At 25.4% G+C, this 26560-nt stretch overlaps 1 protein-coding gene across 1 annotated transcript; it reads right to left on the bottom strand.

The window, feature by feature from the left end:
* Positions 1-6131: 6131 nt before the first annotated feature.
* On the bottom strand, positions 6132-25842 carry LOC145844908 (somatostatin receptor type 5-like). The gene is made up of 6 exons (XM_082952328.1): positions 25514-25842; positions 21984-22218; positions 15496-15708; positions 10642-10746; positions 7326-7436; positions 6132-6338 (listed from the first exon to the last, which is right to left on the bottom strand). The coding sequence occupies exons 1-6, from the start codon at positions 25840-25842 to the stop codon at positions 6132-6134; spliced, it is 1200 nt and encodes a 399-aa protein (XP_082808454.1).
* Positions 25843-26560: the final 718 nt, after the last annotated feature.

Below are 26560 nucleotides of genomic sequence, written 5' to 3'. Positions count from 1 at the left end.
ATTTTAGCTGTTCAGAAAGAGTATATACAGGTATAAACAGGTATAAAAATTTTCTTAAATATATATATCTTTTTCTTTGATTTAAGATTTGTTCAAACAAATCTAATAAAGTCTTTTTTTTAATATTTATTTTCTTTATACTACCTTATTTTTATCATTAGTTTCAAACTAGGTTTTTTTTTTTTTAGAAAATTTGAATCTGCATCACCCCCTAACAAAAAGGCCACTGGACGCCACTGTTAGTAATAGTTTTTATTTAGTCAAAATAGAAGATATTTATACCTTACTAAGAAAACTATTTTTACACGTAGAAAATATCGTTATTATACGCTTCAATTTATACTTTGTTAATACTTCATTTTTATGAGTCGTATTATACATCCTGTTAAAGGAAAGTTTCATAAAAGGCCAACAAAGTAAACATGAATATCAAAATGAAACTGTGTTAAGTGATCATAATCAACAAATAATTATATTAGTTTTAATTTAGTAAAACAACGAGAGGTGTGTGTGAAAGTTTATTTAAATTATTGTATTGTTATTTCAGTTGCCCTTTTAGTCGGTTTAAAATACGCTTGTAAAGATGCCCAAACTCTGTGGTAGCGAGTCAGATTGATATAAATTTTTTGCAGTTTGAATTTTGTTTTGAATTCTATTTTTATTGAATTCTTTAGTTCAGTCTACAGCTCAGCTTTTGATTTAATGTGGGCTTGTTATTCACTCGATGAAAATTGATCTATAGAGAGTAAACTTTTATTCTTTTTAATGTATTGTAATAACATTAAGGTCATATTAAACCTGATTCCCACAAATATTTTTGGATGAGTTTTGTATTTTAATACTTTTTTTTTAAGTTTTAGTTCACAAAATTTTTACCATGTTATTTCAACTAATCGACCACGACAATAACGTAGTGATATCTCAACTTTTTAAAATGTAGTTTAATGTTTTGAAGACACTAATAAAAAAAAACAGTAAACTCTTAAATTGACCTTTCGAGTTTTAAAATTTGAATTAGTTAAACCTAAATAAACTAGTATTTAAGTTTTCAATCAAAAGTTGTAAATTTTTAACTTAGTTACTTAGGGTTATTTAGTTTTGTATAATAGTAGTAACTTGTTTTTGTTTTAAATTTGAACTTAAACCTACAGTTAACAATACTTGCAAACTTTACATATATTACTTAACTAAAAGTTTTTTAGTACTTGTTTCAAAAATATTATTTGCTTTGTTTTATATTGAAGTTTTAACCAATTGCTAATTTTTACTTACACTATTTTCTACATGACTTTTAAAATTGTTCTAATCTATTTACTTATCCTGGTTAGCTTTTTGAGCAAGACACTCTTTTAAAAATATTTATTTTGAGAAAATTAAACTTTAAGCTTTTATAGATTACTAAATAAACATTATTATTAATTAAATATTATTTCTATTAATACTAATCACACCATAATAAACAAATTATTGAATACTTGATTATTCATTACTTCAATTTTATAAGTATTTCATTAAAAACTGTTTTAGAAACCATCTATAACTAAACATAAAAAATAGTGTTACCAAAAAAAAGAACACTCCCCTGGTCCAACTGTTTTTTAAGTGTCTTATAAACAATTTTATAATCAATCTTAATTAAACTGAAAAGTCAGAACAATACATTTTTAGATTTATGACAAATCCAGATTTAATAAGATTGTTTCAAAGATTTAAGGAAAAAATATTTCACCTAAAGTAATGACAATCCTTTATATGTTTTTTTTGAACACAAAGCTGATTAAAAGTATCATCATACACACTAATTTGCTTAAGTAGTTAGTAGGGTGCTATGAAGTTAAAGTTGTATAAATATTTTTTTTTCAATTTCAGATTAGAATAGATGTAAATTTTATTTTTTACAAAAGTGCAGAAATGGCCCTTTGTACAAAAGTTTCTTCGTGCAAAAGTGTCCCTTCAAGTATGTTTGACCCTTCGTTCAAAAATGTCTTCGTGTATTTTTAAACGTTTCCCTTTTCTATCATACCTTTATTTAGTACTTTATTATAATGTTATCATAAAAAATTTAGTTACAAGCCAAATTACACCTGCAAGCATTATATTTTCAACCCAATTTCTATAACAAGGATATATTTGGTGAAAATTAGTAAACTATTTCATTATAACGAATTATCAAAATCCTAGTACATAATCGTAAGCTAAATAGAAAATATACAGCCCGCGGGCTGGACCTAGCCCACATAAAAATTTTGTGCCCGAATAATTTTTTTCTAGAATAAAAGCTTCTGCAAAACAACTAACAGTGTTGCAGAAAAAACCGGGAAACCTAAAAAAATTTAAGTTTTACTTAACAATTTCAACATGTTAAGTAGTAAAATTTCAATTTGACACAAAATCTATCATATAGATAAAACTTTTTTTTCATCATAAAAAAAATATTTTATTACAAAAACATATTTAAAGTAGCTTAATAGTATCTTTTCAATGTTTTTATACTATTTAACAAAGTTTTTTTACCTTAAACTTAACTCTAAACTAAAAAAGACCCAAAACTTGTGTACTTTTAAAAACCTTAAGGATGTTTTTGAAACCTGGAGAAAATTTGCAAAAAACATTTGGCAACCCTGAATTATCTTCTTCCTAGATTTAACAACAAGAGTGGTCATAAACCGCTCGCCTACCAAGGGAGTAAATTATGGAATGAGCTACCATTATGTTTAAAAAAACAAAGCTATTTTGAAATTTTCCAGAGTGAACTTGTAAATAGTTTATTAAAGAAAGTAAAAGAAATAAGTATTATATAACTTAAGAGAATATTTTACGCTTGCGGCAGTTGCTCGTCGCTAGACAACAATGACCATATATGGAAATGAACTCTTAAAGCACCTGAATAAGCCAATGAGAAACAAAAGTTTTAGGATCTATTAGGTCACTACATAAATGCAAGTAGTCATACTTTTACAAATAGTTATATCAAATAATATAAAATAAACAATAATTTAAACACATCTTGGTAAATGTTTTTTATAAAAAGAGTAAGCTCTACGCGAAAATTATTTTTGTCCATAACGCACTGTTTAGAAGCAGCTAACCGAAAAAGAAATTTGTATCCACCATTTTTTATGTACTCTAAGCAGATTTCACGACCTTCAGTTTTGGTGCAGTCTTCAATTTCAATCACTATTGTGTATTTTCCACGATTCAAGTTCGCTTTAATCGAATTTGGACAAATATTAGCTGCATAGCATTTTTAACCATACCCGAATCAAAAATAGAACATAAAATATCTATTCTCCTGGTATACTATATATCAAATCCACCAGCGTTCAAACTTTACCTAATTTTTAAAATTATTTTCTTTGTTTATTAATTTGTTTTATATGTTTTTTGCATTTTATTTATTTATTATTTATTTGTTTTTCACTATCACTAATACCCCTAACCCTTAATCTCGATCGGTAAGCGGTTCTCGAATCTGACTGGGTGGATTTTGATCGGGTGAATTTTGAATGCGGGTGGATTTTGATCGCGGGAGGATTTTAAACGTGTCCCATTCTCCTATCTGCTTTCTCGAGTACATTTATAAGGACATCTGTTTCATCTTCGTTAACTATCAAATCTTAATATTTTATGTATTTACCTTTAATTTTCCTTGTAGACCAGCTATCATTCAACCAAGTATCCTTAAGCTTAACTAGAGATTTGATTTCTAGGTTATTTTTAAGTTAGAAATAATATTCCTGTCTACATTATCTAAAAAAATATTTAGAGAAAAAGAATGCCCTACCGTGAAGGCTGTAAAGTATTACTAAATCATCGCGTACATCGACTATTGTGTAACCATGGCATTCTCCAGTAAAAGATACTGTCAATTCAGATTTTGATTTTAACCCGCGTTTGATTAAATCGTCTACTTTAAAATCAGATACGTTTTTTACTATGCTTGCACTTCAAAATTCTTTTCGTAAAAATCAAAAAAAAATATTTGTAAAACTCGTTAAAACCTGATGGCCATGAGTTTCGTACGAAGTTTTATAGTTTTCATCAAACAGCAACTGAATCAACGCTTTTTCCAGAATTGCCATTTTTAAAGCTTCTGCCGTATTTTAATTTTCCCAGAAGACAGTTTTGCACGGGTTGGAAATTTGTATTATAATTTTCTTTTTATTTTTAATATTAATTTTTATTTATTTTGTTTTTATTACTACTGTTACCCCTAACCTTCGGTCGTTTTTTCTTTTTTTCTTTTTCTGTAAGTTATATTATTTAAATAAGTTACTATTTGTGTTAAATAAGTTATATTTCTTCGTGCTAAATTGTGTTCTACGAAAACTTCCCTTCGTGTAAAAGTGTCTTCGTGCATATTTGACCCGTTCCTATATTTTTCAATATGGTGCTCGTTAACTACTGTAGTTATTTATTATTTAAAAACGATGACAAATATTCAAATTGAAAAATACCTACAACTTAAAAACTGATAAGTTGAAATCTAGTAAGTTTATTATCTTAACATGTTGAAGTATTTAACAAAGAATTTAACAGAGAATTTAGCATGCCAGAAAAATAAAAAAGTTACAGATGTAAATACTTCAACAGAAAATTAAGTATCTAGAATAAGCTGTGATAACTGTTTTAAGCATACTTATGATAAAAAATCTCCTTTTCTAAGACAAACAAAAATCTTCTTTTATATATTTGCAAATATTGTTTGCTTTATTACAGTATTAGACTCAGACAAGTATTCAAAATACAAAAAAATTATTTAAAAAAGAAGGATATTTGTTGTTGTTATTATTTTTATTTATTATTTTTTTTTATATAAGTTGCGTAAATGCTCAGTACTCGACTCTAAGTTTTCATCTATAAAAGTTAAGTTTAGTTATGGTAGAATTCACTTTTATAAAACTACAAGAAAATTACACAACAGTTTATTTATCTATTCAACTGTAATATTGTTTTAACAGTTAAAATAAAATTATCAAAGAAAATATAAAAATTATATTTTTAGCACAAAATGCTGATTAAATTTAACGTAAAAATATTTCAGCTTATAACATTTTTACCTAATCTAAAAAAATTGTAACCTATCATTGAAGTATTCACATGTTTGCTATTAGTAGTTTTTATCTCCTTTAATAAATTAATTTAAAGTTGTATATATTTTTTTAGTTCTAATGTTATTAAAAAAGTTTTAAGTACATTTTTAAACACATATTTAGTTAATTTTCGTTTAGTTTTCTTTCATTACTTTTAATTGATTGTATTATTGATAAAGATTTAAATTTTTAGAAATTTATATGATTAAAAAAAAATCATGTGGAGTAGCTCGTAAGAAACTGTAAAAACATGTGGTGTACAACTCGATAACCGAAGGGTTTTTCGTACACCGGGTCCTTAGACCAAACTTTTTGAGCGCTTTTTTTACCGTTCAATATTAGTTATTTTGCTTTGTTAAACTTAGTAATTGTTTTAAAATACAAACAGTACTTTGGCATATTTAAAATACTTTTCAGTCTAATGAAAATTTTATAGTTATAATAATGTTTTAATTATATATAATTATAATTATAATGAAAATAGTTTGTGTTAATTATGGAATCTTACTCAATCTCTTAATAAAGGGCTTGTTTATAAAGTAATAAACATGAAAATTAAGTATTTTATTTATAACTGGTTTCGGTGAAAAAAAAAACCGGTAAAATTATTTTATTAATATTTTCCAAGTTCAAATTTTATTTTTCATCAAAACCGGTTATAAATAAAATAGTAAACTAGCAAGTTTTTATTGTTTATGTAACGAAAATAAAAAAATTAAAGCTTAATAACATTTGATTTTAAATATGCCTAATTGTTTTTTTACATTAATTCAAAAACTAAAATATTTCAGATAAACTATTAGTTGAAAAATTAAGTTTTTGCTTAATGAAAAAAGATTATAGTTGATACTGAAACAAATATTTTCGAACATAAGTTTTTAGCATTAAAGTAAATACATATTTATTAAAATATTCGTTGTTTTGTAAAATTCATTGTTCTCTAATGTACAAAAAAAGTTAGTTTAGTATTTTTTTGTATTATCCATAAGAGTAAATGTTATCATATTCTTCAAGATACATTAAGCTACATAATTCAAGCTACAAAAGTGATTGAGAGGTGGTCCTCGTAGTATCACGAACGTAGTTGTGTATACACCTGCGAGTGTACGTTTTTGTTTCATCATTATCATTTCCCTGTAAGTCTGATGCTCTGCCTTTTTTGTTGGCTTGCTGCGGAAGGTTAAACCTGGTCTTGACTGCGGCCGGTGCGCTATCTGCTCCTGGTTCTGCTACTTCAGTTATAGACTTGGTATATAAAATTTTAGCGACGATTATTCACAGAAGTTACTGACTATCCTTCATTAAATTCTGTAAGTACAGTGAGCGTTGTCTGAGCATCTGATATTGAAGGTTTTGTTTTTCTATTAGACCTGAGTGTTTTTTTTAAAGTTTTGTGAAAATATTAAAAAATAAAATGTTAATATTTAATTATTATTTACACTTTATCATCATTCTTGATTTTTGTTAATTAAAATTTTAATTAAAAAGTTTGAAAGCAGTTCAATAATCTAAAAAATGATAAAAAGCTCTTTTACGTTAAATATCAAAAAATAATTATCGAAGAAGAGCATAAGTTATAGTTTATAATACATGGTATCCTTTTAAGTTATATTAAATATATTTGATGTTGTAAGCTATACAATCTTCACTTGTAAAATGTGGAAAATTACATTTTGAAAAAATTTGGCTTTAAAATATTCAAAAATTTCAGAAAGTTTAAACTAAACGCTTGAAATGCGACAAACAATAGCTCCTTATAGAGAGCTTATTAAAATAATATTTTGAGTGTGCTTAACGTTATCACTTTTTTTCCGCTCAATCGGTCGACATATTAAGCAGAACTTAGGCGTCGTCATGTTTTACGTACGAATGCAAATTTATTAAAGTTTTACTAGTTTATGATAAACTTTTTCCTTTTTTACTTGTTTTTTTAACCGAAAACAAATTTAAGAAAGTATGTGAACATAAAGTTTTAGTTGTAATTTTTTGAAACTGTGTAATTTAAACATCATGAGTTTAAAAATAATACAGTTTTGTTAATTTTCTGTTTATCAAAAACTGTCATTTTAAACACAAAAAATGTAAATCTACATGTCTAAAAACATACTTTATCAGTTTAAATCAGTTTTTAAAAAAACAAAAATACTAAAAAATGTAAAAAACAACGACGGTTTTACCGAGTAGTTAAAGTAAACTAAAATGTATAAATTCTAGTTTTTAAACCTACTTTACTTTTTCATTAAGTTTGAAGCTTTTTCCCGTGTTGAGGCGTCGCAGTTGTTCGTCTTGACCTGCAGCTACTTTGACTGTCACTCCACAAAACTTGTTGAAATACTCGTTCACCTATCGCAAAAAACAAACGATACTTATTTTTAATAAATAGCTCTTGATTAAACTACTCTATAAAAAATATTTCACCAAGTAAAACTATAACTGCGAAAAGTTTAGTTTAGTTTTGAAAACTCAAAAACTAAATATACAATCACATTGATTATTTTCTTCAAAATACTAGACGGCTGTTTTGATAGTTTTATGTGCTATAATGCATTCAATTTAAAATTTTATTTAGATTCTTTGTTTTCAGAGATCAATCAAAAATAAAGTAAAAGCGATCAATACACTTAATTGTCTGTAGACTATTAATAAAGCTTTTTTGAATCTAAACTTTTACAAAAATCTACGTTTATTTTTTTTTAGCTAAATAATCCGAATAATTTATAAAAAACACATTAATATAGGTTTTTTTTTACTTTTATTAATGTTTTGTTTATGTTAACCTAAATTGCTGCAAGAATACTTTATTGATAATTTTCTAAATAATTTTACCACATATATTTTTACACATGTGTACAAACTTACATTGACGAAAATAACTTTATGTATTCTAAAATAGCTTTACTTTATAAAAGTTTTTTAAAACTTATCATGTACTTTTTTAACAACCTACTCGTAAAACAAACATTTAACTGTTTAAAGATATTGTTTAAATTTATCTTAAAATGCGTATTTTTTTATGTATTTTTTGTTCTACCACATGATAATTGTTTTCTATAGAGTTTGTAATAGCTTAAAAATAAAAGAATGCACATACAAAATACTTTATTGTAGTATGATAATATACTAATAAAAGTAATTTTTGTTCATAGTTAAAAACATAATTTAAAAAAATCATGTTTTTAAATAATGTCATAATGTAAACTGTATCGAACTAAAATATTTAAAAAACTATTTTTATAAAGCAGTTGATTTTAAAAAATAGACACCTAGTTTCATAATTATTATATTTATGTATATTTTTAAGTTCTTTTAAGGTTAAAGCAAAAAAGGAAATTCTAAAATTTAAAAAATTTTGAAATATCTGTAGTGTTAAAGTTATAAGTCACTATTAAACTTTAAAATATTAAAATTAATATATTGTTTTTTCTCTATACAAAGTCAGTAATTTTTTTTTAAATTTTAAGATTTAAAAAGTTGCTTTTACCTACAATAAAAAAACTTGATAAAACCTTTCCAGTACTATGTAAATAATCAACCAACTTTATAAAATAAAATGTCCAAAAGTATAAACTAAAAATAAACTAAAAAAGTTTAATTACAACTAATGTAAGAAGCTTTAAAGGCTTTGTTAGTTTTGTTAAACTTAAAAAAAGCTTAACTAGAAAAAATATTTATAAAAAGTAAAATGGTTTATATCAAACATTTGCTCAAAAGATAAAAATCAATAATAAGTGTCTTAGTGAGTTTAGTTTTATGTTGCAACTGGTGTATAAAAACGATGTAATGTTTACAAAAATAAAAATTTATACAAAATTTTTCATAAAATTAATAAAATTAGGTAAAACTAGTATACGTAAAAAAAATTAGGCTTAAAATTATAGTATTATTTATGATCGCTAAGAATAAACTTAAATGAAATTTATTGTTTTTATTTCCTTATGACTATGTTCCGACAGTAATGTATAATTTAATTATATTTAATATTAGTTAAAATTGAAAAAAAAAATTTTCTTATGCAAAATTGTTGTGTTTTTTGTTTAGTAAAAACTAAAGTTTGCCGTACAGACTATATAAATATAAATTATATTTTTTGTGAATGCATAACAATTACTTTTTTTTTACATTTGCAGCCACCTGCGAGTAGCAGTATAAATTTTAAATTATTTTTTAGTATAATGTAACTAAGTAACTCTAAATAGTGCACGAAATAAAAATGTTTGATATCTAGTTTTATTAAATTTAAAAAAACAAAACTTTTAAAAATATTCATAGTCGTTTTAATATTAGACTTTTAAATAAATCTTACTTAAACTAAAGTTTTTCTTAAATACTTTTCGCAGGTTATAAACCTTATTAAGTTTTAGCTTATGTTAACAAAAGTTGACATACTTGATTAAATAATAGTTATAAAATACCAAATACAACGTCAAAAACTTTATTATCTTTTTATAAAAAGATAGCTTCACCGTACTCGCTTCTAATTGTTGTAACAGGATTTTCAAACGCGAAAAAATTCAAAGTTACAACAAAGGTTATAATACTAATAAGATTAATCTTAAGTATAGCCGGGTAAGCAAAAAAGAGATCAATTTAAGCAAAAACCAGTGTACTTTTCATAAAATGTTAATCAATCTTTCTTTTTTTTTCATAGCTTTTTAAATCAATTTTTAGCTAGTTTTAAACATGCGTTCTGCTTTTTTTTTAACAATTAAATAAATGTATAAAACATTCATATTTTAGATTTTAAAGATACTTTAATTTTCACGTAGAATTTTAGTTTCTGGTCGGTAAGTTACTTTACAACACTTAGCAAAAAAAAGTTAATGATCTGTTTTTGAATAAGCACCATGTTAACTTTAAAACATAAACACATCATTGTTTTAGTTTACGAAAACTTTTATTTTTTTAATTTTAGAAAAAATGCACATTAGAATTTTTTCAAATGTTTCACGGGTTTATGGTTACTATTACTCAACAAGTTTTTCTTTTTTTTTTGCTTAACGATTGAAAAATCACAAATATTTTATACATTCTGCAAACAAGATTATGATCCATGAAGTAAATATTGATTTTTTATTTGAAGCATAACCTTGTTACCAAGCTAGTAAACTTAATTAAAAAGTCGACACTGTGAAGCCTTATGACTCGCCAAAAAATATTAAACTTAATTTTTTATGTTTTTTATTATTAAAAAAGACAACTTATAGACGTTTGTTTGTTACAGATGATTACATAAGTTGTAGTTAAAAAAGTATTTTACTTTAAATCGTAAAAATTATATTCTTAAAATACAAGATCTAAACGTAATGTACTACATTAAACTAAAATTAACTCTTTATAGTAATTGTTTTAGGTTATAGAAATATTTGATATTTATCTTTATAACTTAGCTATTTATATACTGACTACAATGTAAAATGTTATAAATATATTTTTCAAATTACAGCTTAGTATACTTCATTATTACTTTCTAATAAAAAGAATTTGAAACAAGACATTTTATTAATAACTAACAAACTATACAAAATGAACTAACACAAGAACAACTAACAATTTTTCTGATTTCCGCTCTTACATCAGATTTCATAAACGCGTACAGGATTGGATTGATCGCCGAATTAGAAAATCCGCAAACTAAGCTAATCGTAGCAAAACTCTAGAATGAGAAAAAAAAAGATATAATTTTTTTGTTTTTTTTTCGATATAAAAAGCTGATAAATTTTATCGTTTAAGTAAAATGATACTTTGAAAAACAATCAGTTAAAAACTATATTAAACAGTTTATGCAACGTTATTTTTAACTAAACAAAAAATTAATGTTTTATGCAACGATTTTTAAGAACGCTATCTAAGTTTTTGTATTATATTTTGAAAAAAAATATTTTTTTACTTGAGTTTTAAAATTAGCCATTTATGGATTGAGTGTTTATCTTAGAATTAACATACAATTAATTCACTTTTGAAACTTTGATATTTATCTATAATTTATAATTACTGCTTAATTCAAAGTACTGTTCTTTGATTAAATTTCATAAATCAATACATGTCAAAAACTTTAACGTCAAATAATCAAGACAGTTTTCATTTAAATTTGCTGGGCATTTAAGTTTATACAGTTACTAAAACAGAAAGTTGTATTACAAAGCTAAACTTAAAATTCATAAACTAAATTAAACAATGTTGTAAAGTTTGCTTAATTCTTAAAAAGTGTTTGAGACTAGAATTTATTAAACTTATCAAGTAGTAATATCAATAACTTTGAGACTACACTTCGACTTCTTAAAACAAAGTAAATTTTTAGTAATAATATTAAACATATGTTTAGTGAAAAACTAATATTTATGAAAATTGAAGTAAGAACATAAAATTTTTACTATTAATTAAATAAAGGTTTTTAAAATCTTTAAAAGAAGAAAAATTGATAAAAGAAAAGGTAACATTTTATTTATCTTTGTACTTCAAAATAAATTATGGTCTAAATGTAATTTTTTTAAATGTTATTTTTAGTTGGAAAACAAATAAAAGCGCTCATAGTAATTAGTCCTAGGACCTAGTGTACAAAAAAAAAACTTTCGGTTATCGAGACGCACACCACTCGGACACAGTTTAAAGTTTTGTCCACGACAAGTTTGTTCTATGTTTGTTATCAAAAAATTGTAAAAATCCTTATAGAAAATTCCGCAGTCAAATAAAAAGCTTCGTTGAGAAAAAATATTAGACAAACAGTTTCCAAAAAAGATATTTTTCTGTTTTAAAAAGCTTATATTTCAAGGACAGTAAAGTACGAAATAACAAAAAATGTAAAGTAAGAGCGCGTTAAATCTATATAGGCTTACATGCAACGTTGGAAAGAAATTACGACCAATGTTGCAGTGTGTCAAGCAACTATCTATCATGTTATTAGAAAGTTAAACGAAATGTTTTAAAGTTTAAATTGATTGTTTTATCCTGTATATAAAGACAAAAAATAAGTTATCTAAATACACATTAAGTTTAAAAGCTTATATTAATGATATAAACTTCATGTAGCTACGTTTAAATGTTAAATTTCAAGAAAAAGAAGCTTATTAGTGGATTAAGGACTGAAATACAGAATCAGTCTCTCTACAATAAATATAAAGTTAAACTTTTAACAAATAATTATATATTTTTTTCTTTGTAAACAATACTTTATTATTGGAGTTGTTCACTAAAATGTTGTGATATGTTTTTTATTTTTTGCCAAATCGTAACTTTTTATGTTAGTTGTAATTGTCGCTTATTTTTTCTTTCAACAAACTTTTGAAAAGTCATGGAGTATTACTTTTAAGGTTTTTAAAGATTGTAAATAGTTTTTTTATGGATTGTTTTTTTTTGCATATCGGTTCATTGTTAAACAGTAAGGCAGTTTTTAAAATAAAGAGAAAGAAAAAAAATCAGAACTAGAAAAGATGTAATTAAAAAAGGTGCAAAAATAAAAGTTTTTGACGCAAAATACTAAACTAAACAGCAACAACCATAAAAAATCAAAAGTTAACTTTTATTTATAAATTTTTTTTTTTTTAGGCTACAGTTGTTAGGAAAAATTCTGAAAAGAGGTTTTGATATGCATAAACTTAAATTTGACAAATAATTTTTAGTCAACAAAGGTAGCAATCAAACCAACTTGAAGCTTATACAAAATTTAAATAAGTAAATTGCATTATTTTTTTTAACCAATGAATTTTAGACAATGAATTGAGTTATAGTCAAATTTAGTAGGCAGGTAATAATAGGGATAATTTTAGTAAATTTAACACTTATCTAAGTCCTTCAAGGTAATTTGTTTTCAAAAAAAAAAAAAAAATAGACCTTTTGTTATCAAATATTAAAATTTGTTTATCTTTTTAATTGTCTAGTATGCAGATTTACTTAAGAAAAGCACAAATCTAAAATTACACCTTTTTACACATTCTACAGTTTTTGTTTTATGATTTCAAGCAAAATCTTCGACCGAAAATAATGACTAAATTTGTTACTGTTTTGTATGCACAATTAATATAAATTTTTTTTTGAACGTCTGAAACTTCATCTAGAAGAGTTAGACAAAACTCTTGGACTACTCGGCGTATGTCTACGTCCACAAACAAGCTTTGGAAGGTGCAAACGTTTTTTATATAGAAATCCATTTTAGTGGTTTACTAATTTTTTAAGTAATATAAAAAACTGATGGTTAACAAATAGTTATGGAAACCAAAGTAATACATTAAACTTAAGCTATACAAGTTTTAAATTGTAATAGTTACTACTCAAACTTGTTTAAAGAATATTTTATGTATTAATATAAATTTCTTACAATAAAAAAAAAATATTTAACAAAAAATGTTTGAATAAATTTCAAGTAAGTTACCACTTAAAAAAAGTATGAGCTTCCTATTTTTGTTGTAATTCAAAAAACATATAGAAGTACTCTTAGCTTATACTTACAAAAATCATTTAACTTTTATGAAAAAATTTTGCTGATTATAAATGCTCAAACATTTTATTGAAAATCTTTAATAGCTGAAATTGAACGTTAAACAATTTTTTTAAGATTGCAATAAAAAGAACAAAATACTTAATATGTATAAACTAACGCTTAAGTTGAGCTTGACTTTAGCCATAAATAAACTGTTGACAATTACGTTGGGTAACCAACAGACGATGAACGCACTACAAACTGCTGTTATCATTTTAGTGACCTATAAAACAATAATAATAAAATAAATTGTTTTAATAATTAATGTGTTTAAAAATTTACATATCTATTAAACTTAAGTAAATTGTTATATTAATCTATTCTAAGCTAAAAAACAAAAAATAGTTTCAAAAAAATAAAGTTATAGGTTTATTTTTATAAAAAGTTGAATTTGAAAAGTGTTTGATTATTAAAAGTAACAAAGTTTCCATGTTCTATAAACAGCGAATTCGACGGAGTTTTTAATAATTTAAGTGCTCTTAAATAAGAAGATAAAAACATGTGCTTTTCTTTAAAGTACTAACACCTATTAAGAACTCCGTTGATTTTGATTTGCATAGTATATTACAACTATTATTTCAAATATTGTTAAGATTACTTTTTGAAAGTCTAACTTTAGTTTAAAAACGTATAATTAAGTAACAAAAAAAAAAAAACATGTTTAATTTAGTCCTAAGAATAACTTGTACAACATTCATTTTTAACTTTACTATATTCTTTAGTAACCAACAGATGATGAACGCATTACAGACTGCTGTTATTATTTTAGTAACCTTAAAAACAATCATAAAAAAATAAATAATTTTAATAATTGAGAGGTATAAAGAAGGTTTTATGCATTAAAAGAAAGTTAATTCAATATGTTAATGTATTTTAAGTTTAAATTTTAGATTTAGTTTTATAAAAACCAAAATTGAAAGGTAATTGATTTAACAAAACTAATGACGTTTCTATGTACTATAGATAGCGCCATTGACGAAGTGTTTAATAAATGTAAGTAGTTCTAAGAACAGAAGCTCAATTGTTTGAGATGCATTAGTTATATCAAATTAAGCCTTACTTATGATAAAACAAGCAGCAATTTAATACCAAATAAATGTTTGTACAATATAGTACTAAAATAAAGTTTTATACTACTCGTTTATAAATTTACTTCATACTTTAGTAAATGATCGGTATATGATTTAAGCTTTTTGATTAAGTCTGGTTTTGATGTTTTGAAAGCTGAAAAAATAAAATTAAAACACAATTCTGTTTGAAACAGTTTAAGAAAAGTTTTACGATTATTAAAATGCTTTTCAAAAACACCGAATGTTGTTTTTTATATTTTTACTTAACAAAAAAGACTAAAACAAAGTTTACTGTCTATATAGTTAATTTGATACCCTTCGATTCTATCTTCATAATATGTTATGAATAATTGGTCCGAATTAACTTTAGTTATAGTTTCTAGGTAACTTTGAAAATAAGTCAATAAAACATACAGTTCTATTTATTTACAATATTACTAAAGAAAATTAACGATTGCTATTTATTAAAAATTCTAATTCATTCAGCTTTCTAAACTGAAGTGTTTTAAGTCAATTTGAAATTGATCTCTATCCTATAATAATTCTGTTTAATAAAATAAATTGAAAATAAGTTAACATGCTGCAATTTAATTCATATAACTTGTTATTATAAATCGGTACTAAATTTTGGTATACCATCAAAATCCACCAGCGTTTAAAATCCACCCGATATTTTTATATTTTCTTTATTTATATATATATTTTTTTGCTTTTTTTTTTGACTTTATTGTTATTGTTACCCCTAACCCTTACCTTCGATCGGTAAGCGGTTCTTGAATTTGACTGGGTGGATTTTGAATGTGTCCCTAAAGTTTATTGTTAATTTTAGTGACTGAAAGCAACTTTAACGCGAACCTACCCTGTTCTGCTTCTTGGACAGTATGGTGGCTCCCAGCGACATCTCGCTGTTCGAAGCTCTCCTCTGCAGCTTGACGAATATGACCAGGTAGCAGGTGCAGATGATGAGGATGGGAATGAAGAAGCCGATGAAGAGCCTGGCGAACAGGTGGACGTTCATCCACGTGACGTCATAGAACTGCCACGTGCACCTCAGCCCGCAATCCGGATGGATCTGAGAGTTTTTTATTTTGAATTAATTTTTTTTGATATAATTGTGTTCAGTCTTTATTTTACAAATTAAAAAGCTAATTTTATTGGCAAAAAGCGCTTTTCCTATCGCAGCTGAATTGAGTTGGATCAAAAAACTGTTTTTTTTTCTTAAACAAAATAAGTTAAAGTATATAAAATAAAAAGTTTTAAAACAAAACTTAGTGGGCAGGGCATGTTTGGTAGCATATTAGTGAAATTTAAATTAGTTATTTTTATCTTTGTTTTTTGGTTATGAATGAACTATTGTATATTATCATCTTTTAATTAAAAAAAAAATATTAATTTTTGTTTTATTTGTTTTGTAACGATTGTGTTTTAAAATACATTTATAATATAATATACTTTTTGACTGAGATATTGTGTGCGTTTAAACTGAATATTGATAAAAAATGTTATGTTGCAGATTTGCAAAATCTAGTTAAAGATTCTTATTATTCGATCTTTGCTCGTATTTTTTTGTAAATTTTTTTTAAGTTGTTAGGCATATGTAATTTGTTCTTCAGTAAAAGTTATAAGATGCAAGTCGTTAATTTTATCAAAAAGTAAATATAAAGTTTTTATTTCGTTTTAAAATGTTAAATTTATCTCAAACAAATTTATAACAAAAAAATTTGTAATATAAGATTTTCTAACTGATAAAAATGACTTAATTATTTGTATACTTTCTTTTTATTAAAAATCACTTTTGAAACCAGAACTTAATGTGTAAAACATTGAAAAATAGCCTAAAGTACTATTAAAAGTGTAGTTAAAATTTGAACATAAAGAAGTTGAAGCTATAAGAAGTAAATGTTTGTTTTTACCAAAATTGAGGGATTTATTCAGAAAGAAAAAGAGTTTCTTAAACACAAGAATATCTTAGTGTTTATCATTTTTATAAACTAAAAACATCATAGTTGATAGTTACTTCAGATTTTTAAATTTTGAGTATAACCCTTATAAGTACAACAATTTTTTATGTACTCTAAATACTATTACAAAACTGTTTGGATTTTTAAAGTTGTGATTGAACAGTATTTTATATAAGCAGTTGTTTATGTCAGAAAAAAATTTATTTGAAAAAAAAAGTTGACAGACTTTAAGTAAGATTATAAAATGGAATTTCAGAAAATAATTTATTCATAAAGAATTAATCTAAGTGTATGTATGTTGGCATACCAGTTATGTATTATTAATGAGCGGTTTTTAACAAACAACAGTTCAATACAGTTTTTATTGTATCACTAGATTTTATATAACTACAAACTAATATTAAAAAGCAACGTTGAACATCGTTTAGTTTAATGGATTGGGAAGAAAGTTAAAAAAAATCGTATAGAGTATGTGAATTGCTAACATGTCAAACTATTGTGTTCTATTTATTTTTATAGTGTTAAATGTCACATAAAAACTTTTAAATGTTGCAGTCTTTGAGGTAATTCATACCCAAGTGTAATATACTTGTAATAAAACTAACTTTTTCAAAGAGTTCAATTATTAAAAAGCAATAACTTTGCCTTGAATAGTTTGTAAACTAACGAATAAGCACGTATTGAACTTTCGTGAATGTAAAAATTTTTGACGTATAAAACGTATTAAAAGACTGAATAGTTTTTTATCAATATAAACAGTCAAAAGTAAACTTCTCATATACTTTTGTTTTATAGTTTCTTTATGAAAAATTGTTTATAATCCCTAAGTACCACATTGTTTAATGCACATTTCAGATTTTGCTATGTATTTTTGAAACTATTGATTTAGTTTACGACTACTTTTTCTGGTAAATGTTCAGTAGTTAAATTTTGTTTATAGCTATAAGTTCTTTTATTTGAACTAGCCAAAATTTAACTTTAAATATACTCAACAATGTTCCTAAAGGTTTTTTTTTACATTAGATCGTGAACTTAGTGAGGAATGAAAAGCATGTTTATTCTCAATTAAAAATACTCATATTTCTAAATTTGTTTTATAGCACAAAACTATTTTTTTTCATAGTTGTTTATTTATTTTTTGTAAATCAACTGCAGTAGACTAATAAAAGATACTGACATGATAATGAATATATAGAAAAGTTCTGTCCACTCTTAAGAAACTGAAAAATATCGAACTGATTATTTTTGCAAGGTTTAATTTCACTATACTGCTGAATTATATAACCATGTGATATTAGCTCATAGAGATTAGCTAATTTTTTCATAGAAGAATATAAACGAAACATTTTTAAAGAAATATTTTCAATTTACACAAAATACATAAAAAATAAAAAATAAATATTTCACTAAACTCAATGTCTGAACAAAGTTTAACATGCGGCAGAAATTTCATTAGAATAGATTTACAAAGCTGATAACAGAGCAGAGAAAAATAAAAGGACTTCGGAAATGCAATTATTTCATTCGAGTTCCACGCAAATTTTAACTGTGAAAGTTTTGAATAATCTTGTTTGAATTTAAACTAGTGCTAACGGTAGAAGTAGTAAAAGCCCGTTATTAGTTTAAATTAATGTTAATGCTTCCTGTTGAAAAACTTACTTTTAGTTTGGAAATATGTAAACTATTTTTTCATAAATAAGCATTTATTATTTACTTTTGATAAAACATTTTTGTTCTATGCTAAAAAAAATTAAACGTTAAAACAACCTTACAAACGTTTATTTTTATAAAGGCTAGTTTGTACTTTGCAGGAAGATTTTTCAATAAATACTGTTTTACTGTATTCTATAGTTTAATTTCGGTATTTCCTATCAAAATATAAAGAAAACTATGTTATAATGCGTTTGAATCAGATTTTTTCCGTTAAATCAATTAAAATTTTCATAATTTTTTTATAATTTTCAATTGTTCTCCATTTCTAATTTAGGATTATTAGAAAATTTCAATGCCAAAAAGTATGATATTTACTAGCTAAAACTAAATAAAACGTTTTATTTTTAAAATCTACTCTACTTACAAAAAAAAAACTGTTTTTAAAACGTTTAAAGTCAAAATTTTAGCCCTGGAATATATCAACTTATGTATTTAGTAAAATTACACATTTAAGCTTTTCTTTTTAATAAAACAGAATTATTGGATTTTAGTTGAATGTTATAATAACCGTTCTTAAAGTTTAGTTTCTGACCCTTTGCTGCAAACAGCCTCGCTACTTGGCTGTTTGTTTGAAAAATTATTGATTAATGAGTTTGTAAGTTGAGATATAAACATTTGAAATTCTTCAGCTTAAGTTTCCATAAGTTTACACATTTTAAACTGTAAAACTTATAATTTGTATTTAAATACACTATCAAATAACGAAAAACTTTTTTCGTAATAGCTAGCAAAAAATAGTAAACATCAAGTTAGTTTTAACTACTTTAAAAAATTTGAACATTAAATATTTTGGAAGTAGTTAGTTTTAAAATCCTTCATGCAAGCGCTCTAGAGTCAGTTAATTCAAATGCTAATGTTGAGTTAAAAAAAAAACTTTCTTGCCAGCAAAATATAACTAAACAGGATTTATTTAACTAATAATTGAAACTTTAACATAAATTTTCTGAATAAAAAAACAAAAGTTCTAAAAACATTTTAGTCCGAGTGCTACATCTATTTAACTAACAACTTAAAGTGTTTAAATTAAAAAAACACATCACAATCTCACTTAAATGTAAAAAAAAAATTAATTAGATAGTCTACAAAGCTGTGCAATGCGATTAAACCTAATTAGAATTTAATCATAAATCTATCAGAAAAAAAAATTACAAAGTAACTAGTTCTCAAAGTCTTTCAGTTCATGCGCTTCATCTATCGAACCAATACTTTAACGCATTAAAACTAGTGATGTATCGGACCCACAATTTCGGACCCGGATCCGGACTTTTTTTTTTTAATTAGGATCCGGCCGGACTTGGATCCGGACTTTTTTTTCAAATTAGAATCCGGCCGGAACCAGATCCGGATTTTTTTTTCAAATTAAAATCCGGCCGGATCCGGAACCGGATTCTAAATACTTTAAGTTATTTGTAATGTAAGTAGTATAAAAACTACTATGTACGATAATGCAGTTTTATATAAATAACTACTAACTAAGTATAATTGTGTGAAGTTTATCTTATATGTGTTATACCTAACTGTATACTTTTAAATTTTGAAAAATTATAGTTTAAAAAAAATTTAGACTAAAAGTAATAATGTGCTGCTAAAATAATTAAATAATAAGAAAGTTTATGATATGTTATTAAGGTCTAGTTAAGATTAACAGTTAAAAATTGTAGCTGGTATGTTTGCTAATTTTTTGAACAATATTTACATTTAGATTTTATTAAAATTGAAAGAACAAAAAAAACTTGAAATTGAAAGAACAGTAAAAAAAACTTCGAATTGAAAGAACAATAAAAAACACTAAAATATCTTTTTTTCTAAACTTATAAACTTTCCATGATTTTCGGCAATCAGAATATTACCTAGTTTTAGCTAATATCAGGGTTGCCACTCTTTGATTCAAAAAACTAACCTGAGTGATTATAAACTTTCCTGAGTCAGAATGAGGTTTTGGAAAACCAAAAAAATAATTACTTTAAGCTAATAATCAGTAGAACAGCTAGCCACAAGATTGAACATTTTAAGTAATGTTTACAACTAAGGCTATAGAGGGGTTATGCACTTTTTTACAAGTTAATCTTATATAATAGAATACTATGTTAGATACCAGATGCTTTTTATAGCGTTACAAAATTTAAAGTAGTTTTTGAGATATAAGCGGTCAAAGCCGGAGAGTTCCATAGGGACCTAATGGAATGCGCAGACTAAAAACGCGGAAATATCCATTTCACTAAAAATATATTTCCTCCTAGGTTTTTTAAGCTAGGTACCTCAAATTTCCAAAAAAAATTCCTTCACAGTTTAAAAGCTTTTGAGTGTTTAAATTTCAAATAATTGAATTTTACAAATTTAAGGTCTAAAATTCAAAAAAAAACACCTTTTTTTGAAAAAAGGGAATTGTTTCTCAAAATAAAATAATTTCCTACTATCTAATGATTTAAAATTTAGTAAAGAGTAAACTATGAAAATTTGAATAAGATTGCTTAAAAACTGTAGGAGGAGATAGATTTTTTATGAAATGGGTTTTTTTTTTGCCTTTTTAGTTTGCACCTTCTAAAGGAAGCTATTGAGCTGGCCGGCTTTGACCCCTTGTATCTCAAAGACTACTTTGAATTTTTTTAAGCTGTAAAAATTATTTGGTAGCTAAGATTAAAATCTATTAAATAAGATCAACTTGTAAAAATCAAGGTGGACCCCCCTATAGCCTTACCAATCTAAAATCGATTAAAATCAAGTTCTTGAACAAAACTAACAAGAAAATTACAACATATTGAAATCTGGATCATCTCAAACTCATTCAAAATCTGAAATAAAACTAGCCTAAGTTTTTCATAAAATCTTAAAACTAGCCTGAGTTTTTATAAAAAACTAAACTAGCCTGAGGCAGCCTTAGATTTTAAAAAATTCCCAAAAATTTTCAAACTAGCAGGGTTGACACTGTTTAAGTCAAAAAAGAAACTAGCTAGAGTGAGTATAAACTAGCCTGAGTATAAAATTACTTTAATCTAATAATCAGTAGAAGAGCTAGCCATAAGGTTGACAATTTGGTAGTAAAGCTTTTAATTTTACAACATAGGTAAAGAGTTGCATTTCTGAAATATTTGTTTCAGACTTTAAATGTAAACAAATGTAAATTAGTCACGTGTACAAATTGAGCCAATCACGATAGTTGTTTAATTTTCGAACGTATTTTCTGACGAAATTATTATCTTTTTAATTTACACAGGGTTTGTTTTTGAAAAAATACTTTTCTGTATGTTCTTTTTTACTAACTAGATCCGAATCGGCCGGATCTCTGTTAGGATCCGGCCGGACCTGGATCCGGACTTCTTTTTTTTCAAATTAGGATCCGGCCGGACCCGGATCCGGACTTTTTTTTCAAATTAGAATCCGGCCGAAACTGGATCCGGATTTTTTTTTTCATGTCAAGATCCGGCCGGATCCGGATATCAGACATAAATGGCAATTTCCGGCCGGATCCGGACCCGGATAGTGAGTCCGGTACATCACTAATTAAAACAAAACACAAAACATAAGACTTGGTAAAAAGCACTGTGTTTAGTGCTTAAAAATTCCATTTAAGATATTCATAATCCTACTGCCGGCGATTTTTCAACGCTACGCACAGTGCTTTTCACCATGTCTGTCAAGTGCTACTTATTCAAACCAAAACATTTTATCCAACCTCCTCGACGTTCCTCAGTACGAGCGCCTCCGAAGCGATGGAGACGGCGGCCACCCACACGAACAAGCAGCACAAGAACGCGTTCCTGTAGTTCCTCACCTGCCTCGCCCGCACCGCCATCACCACGGCAAGGAACCTGTCGATGGACATGGCCACCAGGAAGAACACCGACCCGTACATGTTGACCAGGGTGAGGAAGGACACCAGCTTGCAGCCCACCATCCCGAATATCCATCTGTGCGGAAGATTGTAATTAGAAATATGTATTGCAAAATTACTGAGTCTCACCGCTGAGCGAATCTTATTCAAATGGAATATCGATCGAAATAAATATTCTTGAGTTAGTTCTTTTATTAAACCTGTTTCAACTATTAAATTAAGTAATAATTTTGTTTTAAATTGGTTTTTACATTAGATCTTGAAAAATTAAAGCAGTTTAAGTTTTTTACCGCATTGAAGTAGATTTTTTACAATTTATTAAATATCAGTGGTCAGAGCGCTTTTGTTGCTTTTTATGTTTTTGTTAGCAAGCATTTATTTTTACCTATTAGTCTACAGCTAAAAACTTAAATCCAATTTTGATTTTTTTATAAACACTGTGTACTACTTTTAAGCATAATGATTTTATTTGTTATTTAAAACTTTGCAACTTAAAATTTAGTATTTAAAATGTTTTACTTCGTAATTATTTTGTATGACTTTCATTAAAGTATGTTTGTTATAAAGTTTTTTTTAAACATCAATAACGAAGTACGACTAATTTACAACTTATAGTGGTTTCTATTAGAAAATTATTAAAAAAGAATTATTTCCATAGAAACTAATTTTCATTGGCTCGTAGAAATTAATTAAGACTAAAGTTTTTACGATTGGCGTAAATATACAAGTTAACTTAATATAGTTAAAAATATATTTAAACTTTTTTATTAGTATATAGTAAACAAATATTAAGCATCTAATTTTAAACTAATATATTTTTATAAGTTGAAAATATAAGTTTTTAAATACAAAAAAATTTAAAACATATTCAAAAACTATAGAAAAACATTTAATTAGTAAGAAGCTAGCAATATACCTTAATTTATTCTACGCTGAGGCCATTATAATTGTTTTATAAGAATTAAGCTCACTTATATTTTTACAGTGACAATATGTCCAAGTCTTGATGAAAATTGAAATATAAAGAATAATATTGCTCGCTGCTTTCGATGCGCAGTAAACATTTAAGTTGTTTAAAATCGAACTTATTGATTTTATTAATACACAGCTTTCTCTTAACAGCTTCGATTTAAAAGAATCGCAAACTTTTATCTTATAGTTTGAATAAAAACCGTTTTAATGTATTTTGCAATAAATTTTCTTAATGTGATAATGCAGTAGGTAACAGTTACGGAATGGTAACTTTATAAAATATTATTTTTTAAATTTATTTGTATTATTTCTCAAAACATTCTATTTCACTTTAGTTCATTTTAAAACTTACTTAAAATAAATTGGGAAACATTATAATCTTTAAATACATAAACAAGTTTTTCTATGTTGAGCTTTATATAAAGATTTTCGTAGTATTGTTTCTTTATTTTTGTAAATTTTTCGTAAAAGTATTAAACTTATGCTTATTTAGAAACTCTAGTATCGTTGTAAAAACGTAGTAAATTATTTTCAGAATTAATGAAAATATATTTATATTTACGTCTTAAGAATATATAACCATTTGTTTTTAAAAAGAAATTTTTGATCATAAGTTAAACTTCAAGTGATATAAATAAACGTTCATAGAAATTTTCAAAGTAACTGTTTTAAGAAATAACTTATTTAAACTAAGTTAGTTGAAAGATTTTAGTGAAAGAAAAATTATGATGTTAAATTAACTTAAATAGTTTTTACAATTATTTTTGGCATTTTTTATTTATACAATGAAAAACTTTTAATCATTAAAAAGAGGCATAACTTATAGTTTTTTCTCAAGAAATTTATTAAAGATATAATGTGTAACTTAAGGCTAGTAGATCACAACACCAAAAAATTATTCAATTTGTTAGATATTTCTATTATGTATAGCTAATAAGATTGTATTTATGGATTTTTTAAAAACAAAAAAATTTCAGTATTACAATCTTTTAAGGGAAACTTAACTTTTAAGTTATTTAAAGTAAGTATTATAAGTAACAAAATTAACAGACAAGAAAAAAGAAATAGCTAATGAAATTTGAAATTTTATGAAAGTTTCTGTAAACTAATTAAAAAAAATTCAGAAAACATGAAGTTGGAAGTAATTTAATGTTCAATAAAAGTTTAAAAGGAGAAAAAGAATTTTACCGTTAGAATCACGTCATGTTAGTAACAATTTGTGGATTTTTTGTAGTAACTTTTTTTTTAATGTAATAAAAATAACTTGTTTATTGGTTTTAAAATACTAAAAGCAACTTTTTCAGTACTTCTTAAAAAATAAGTATTCATTAGTGTCTTTATTATTTATTGATTTTAAGTATACTTAGTTTTATTTTTCAAAGTTTTGCAATGCAGGAAATTGTTCCTTAATACTTTATATACTTTATCGTTGCAGTTATAAATGTATTTTTTTTACTTATTTGAGCTAATATACACTTTAGACTTATTCAAATTTTAAGTTATTAGTTTATATTAAGTTTTTATGTTTTTGCATAACTCTTTGGTTAATATAAGTTTTTTTTTTTGTTTCAAGAATATACAACTTTGTTCATATACTTCGAGTATGGTAAGTTTCTAAACTTATTACTGTTTCCTTGTAAAATGTTTCAATAAAAATTTGTTGTAACAGTCTTCTTTAAAAACCGTTGTTGATTGTAGAGTTTTGTTTATACACAACATGTTATTTATATCATTATATTATTATTAATTCATATTTTAATTGTTATGTTTGATTATTTTGACATAGTTGTTGACTTAAAACATAAGGCCATTATCTAATTATTTTATTTCAACATTAAAATCCTATTAAAACTCGACAAAACTGAAGTTGTATAAAAAGTTACATTTTTGAAACTTTTTTCTACTTGATATCAATTTATTTAAAAGGTGCTTTCACTCTTTTTTCTTTTTGTTAATAAAAATATTTTTTTTGTTGCAACAATCTACAAAAAATCTTTATCAGTTTTATATAAAAACAAGTAGCGTTTCTAATACTTTTCATAACTTAATCAAGTATTGAATGAATATTATTTCATGATACTTAAAATTTTAGAAACCTAGCAAATAAGTATGCTTTTACTACTTTAAAACTAGTTTTACCTTGTAAAATAATGATCGCAATTAGCCAAGTTTATAAAAGCTGTTTAGTTTAAAAGCTACTACTAAACAAATAATCTATTTCAAGTTATGACTGAGAGATTTTTTCGTACACGATAGTCCTTAGATTACTAATTTTTATTTTTTTATTTCCTTTTTTGTTAAATAAACTTCAACTTAAACTTGAAAAAACCTTTACGTATGCAACTGTTAAAGTAAAAAAATCGATAAAAAAATATTTTATCACCAAATCCCCAACGAACCTGTTCACCTTGATCTTCTCAACGGCGTGAAACGGCAGCGTGGCGACGAAGATGAGATCGGCCAGCGCCAAGTTGAACACCAGCACGTTGGTAACGGACGCCTTCGAACCGTACTTGTTCCTACCTAAAACGCTCCTGCCCACCACTAGGAGAACCAACCCGTTGCCGAGCACGCCAACAACGAATATGAGGAAGTGGAGGGTGGGGAGTAATGTCGTGTCGAAGGTGGAGGGGGAAATCAGGTTGCAGTCAGGTACAGTAAGGTTGAAATCGGGATCGATCAGGTTGAAGCTGGTTGAGTTTTCTGAAAGTTGAGAAATGTTTTTCATTGTTTTTTTCAAGTGAAAATTAAATCTGCTATTTTTATAAAGTTGTAATTGACATAAATAAATATTTAAAATAATGCAGCTAAAATTAAGTTTTAGTAAATAATTTTCGAACTCAACATTATATAAAAGTAAAAACAAAGTGGTTAAAATTGTATTGACTGAAATTTAAAATATATTTTGATAAACACTGCTGTTGTTACGAGTTATGTTTACTAGCTGCTAAGAAAAAAGTATTTATAATAGTTGAGGTTTTTATAAGCATTCGTATGGACTTTTTTTTTACTTCTCTAATTGAAAAAATCGAGAGATTATATGAACATTTCGGATTTCCATTAAGTTTCAGAGTGGATTGTGCGTTTGTTTACTTGGGTTAAATAATTTGATATAGGTGAACTGATATGATTTCCATAATCTAAATAATAACATACATTTAAACTACTGTTTTATAAAATAGAACTATATTGACAACCTAAGTATAAGTTTTCAGCGAGCAAAATATTTTAACTGGTTTCAGATGTTTACTTAAAACAGCAAAAATTGTTTAAAGTATTAAGTTCTTATTTTCAGATTCGTGTTTATATTGGTTTAACAATATAATCACGTTTATTTGTAACGATTACGGTAACCATAAAAATTAATAGTGTAAAAAATTAACTTTAGGAGTTTAATTTAAGAAACAACAGAAGTATATTTTCAAGTACGTTTTTTAGAAAACCAA

Source organism: Thalia democratica, chromosome 9 (genome assembly GCF_965202585.1).
Source record: "Thalia democratica chromosome 9, ktThaDemo2.hap1.1, whole genome shotgun sequence".
Taxonomy (NCBI): domain Eukaryota; kingdom Metazoa; phylum Chordata; class Thaliacea; order Salpida; family Salpidae; genus Thalia; species Thalia democratica.
The sequence above is the reverse complement of the archived record's forward strand: the minus strand, read 5'-3'. Positions and strand labels throughout refer to the sequence as shown.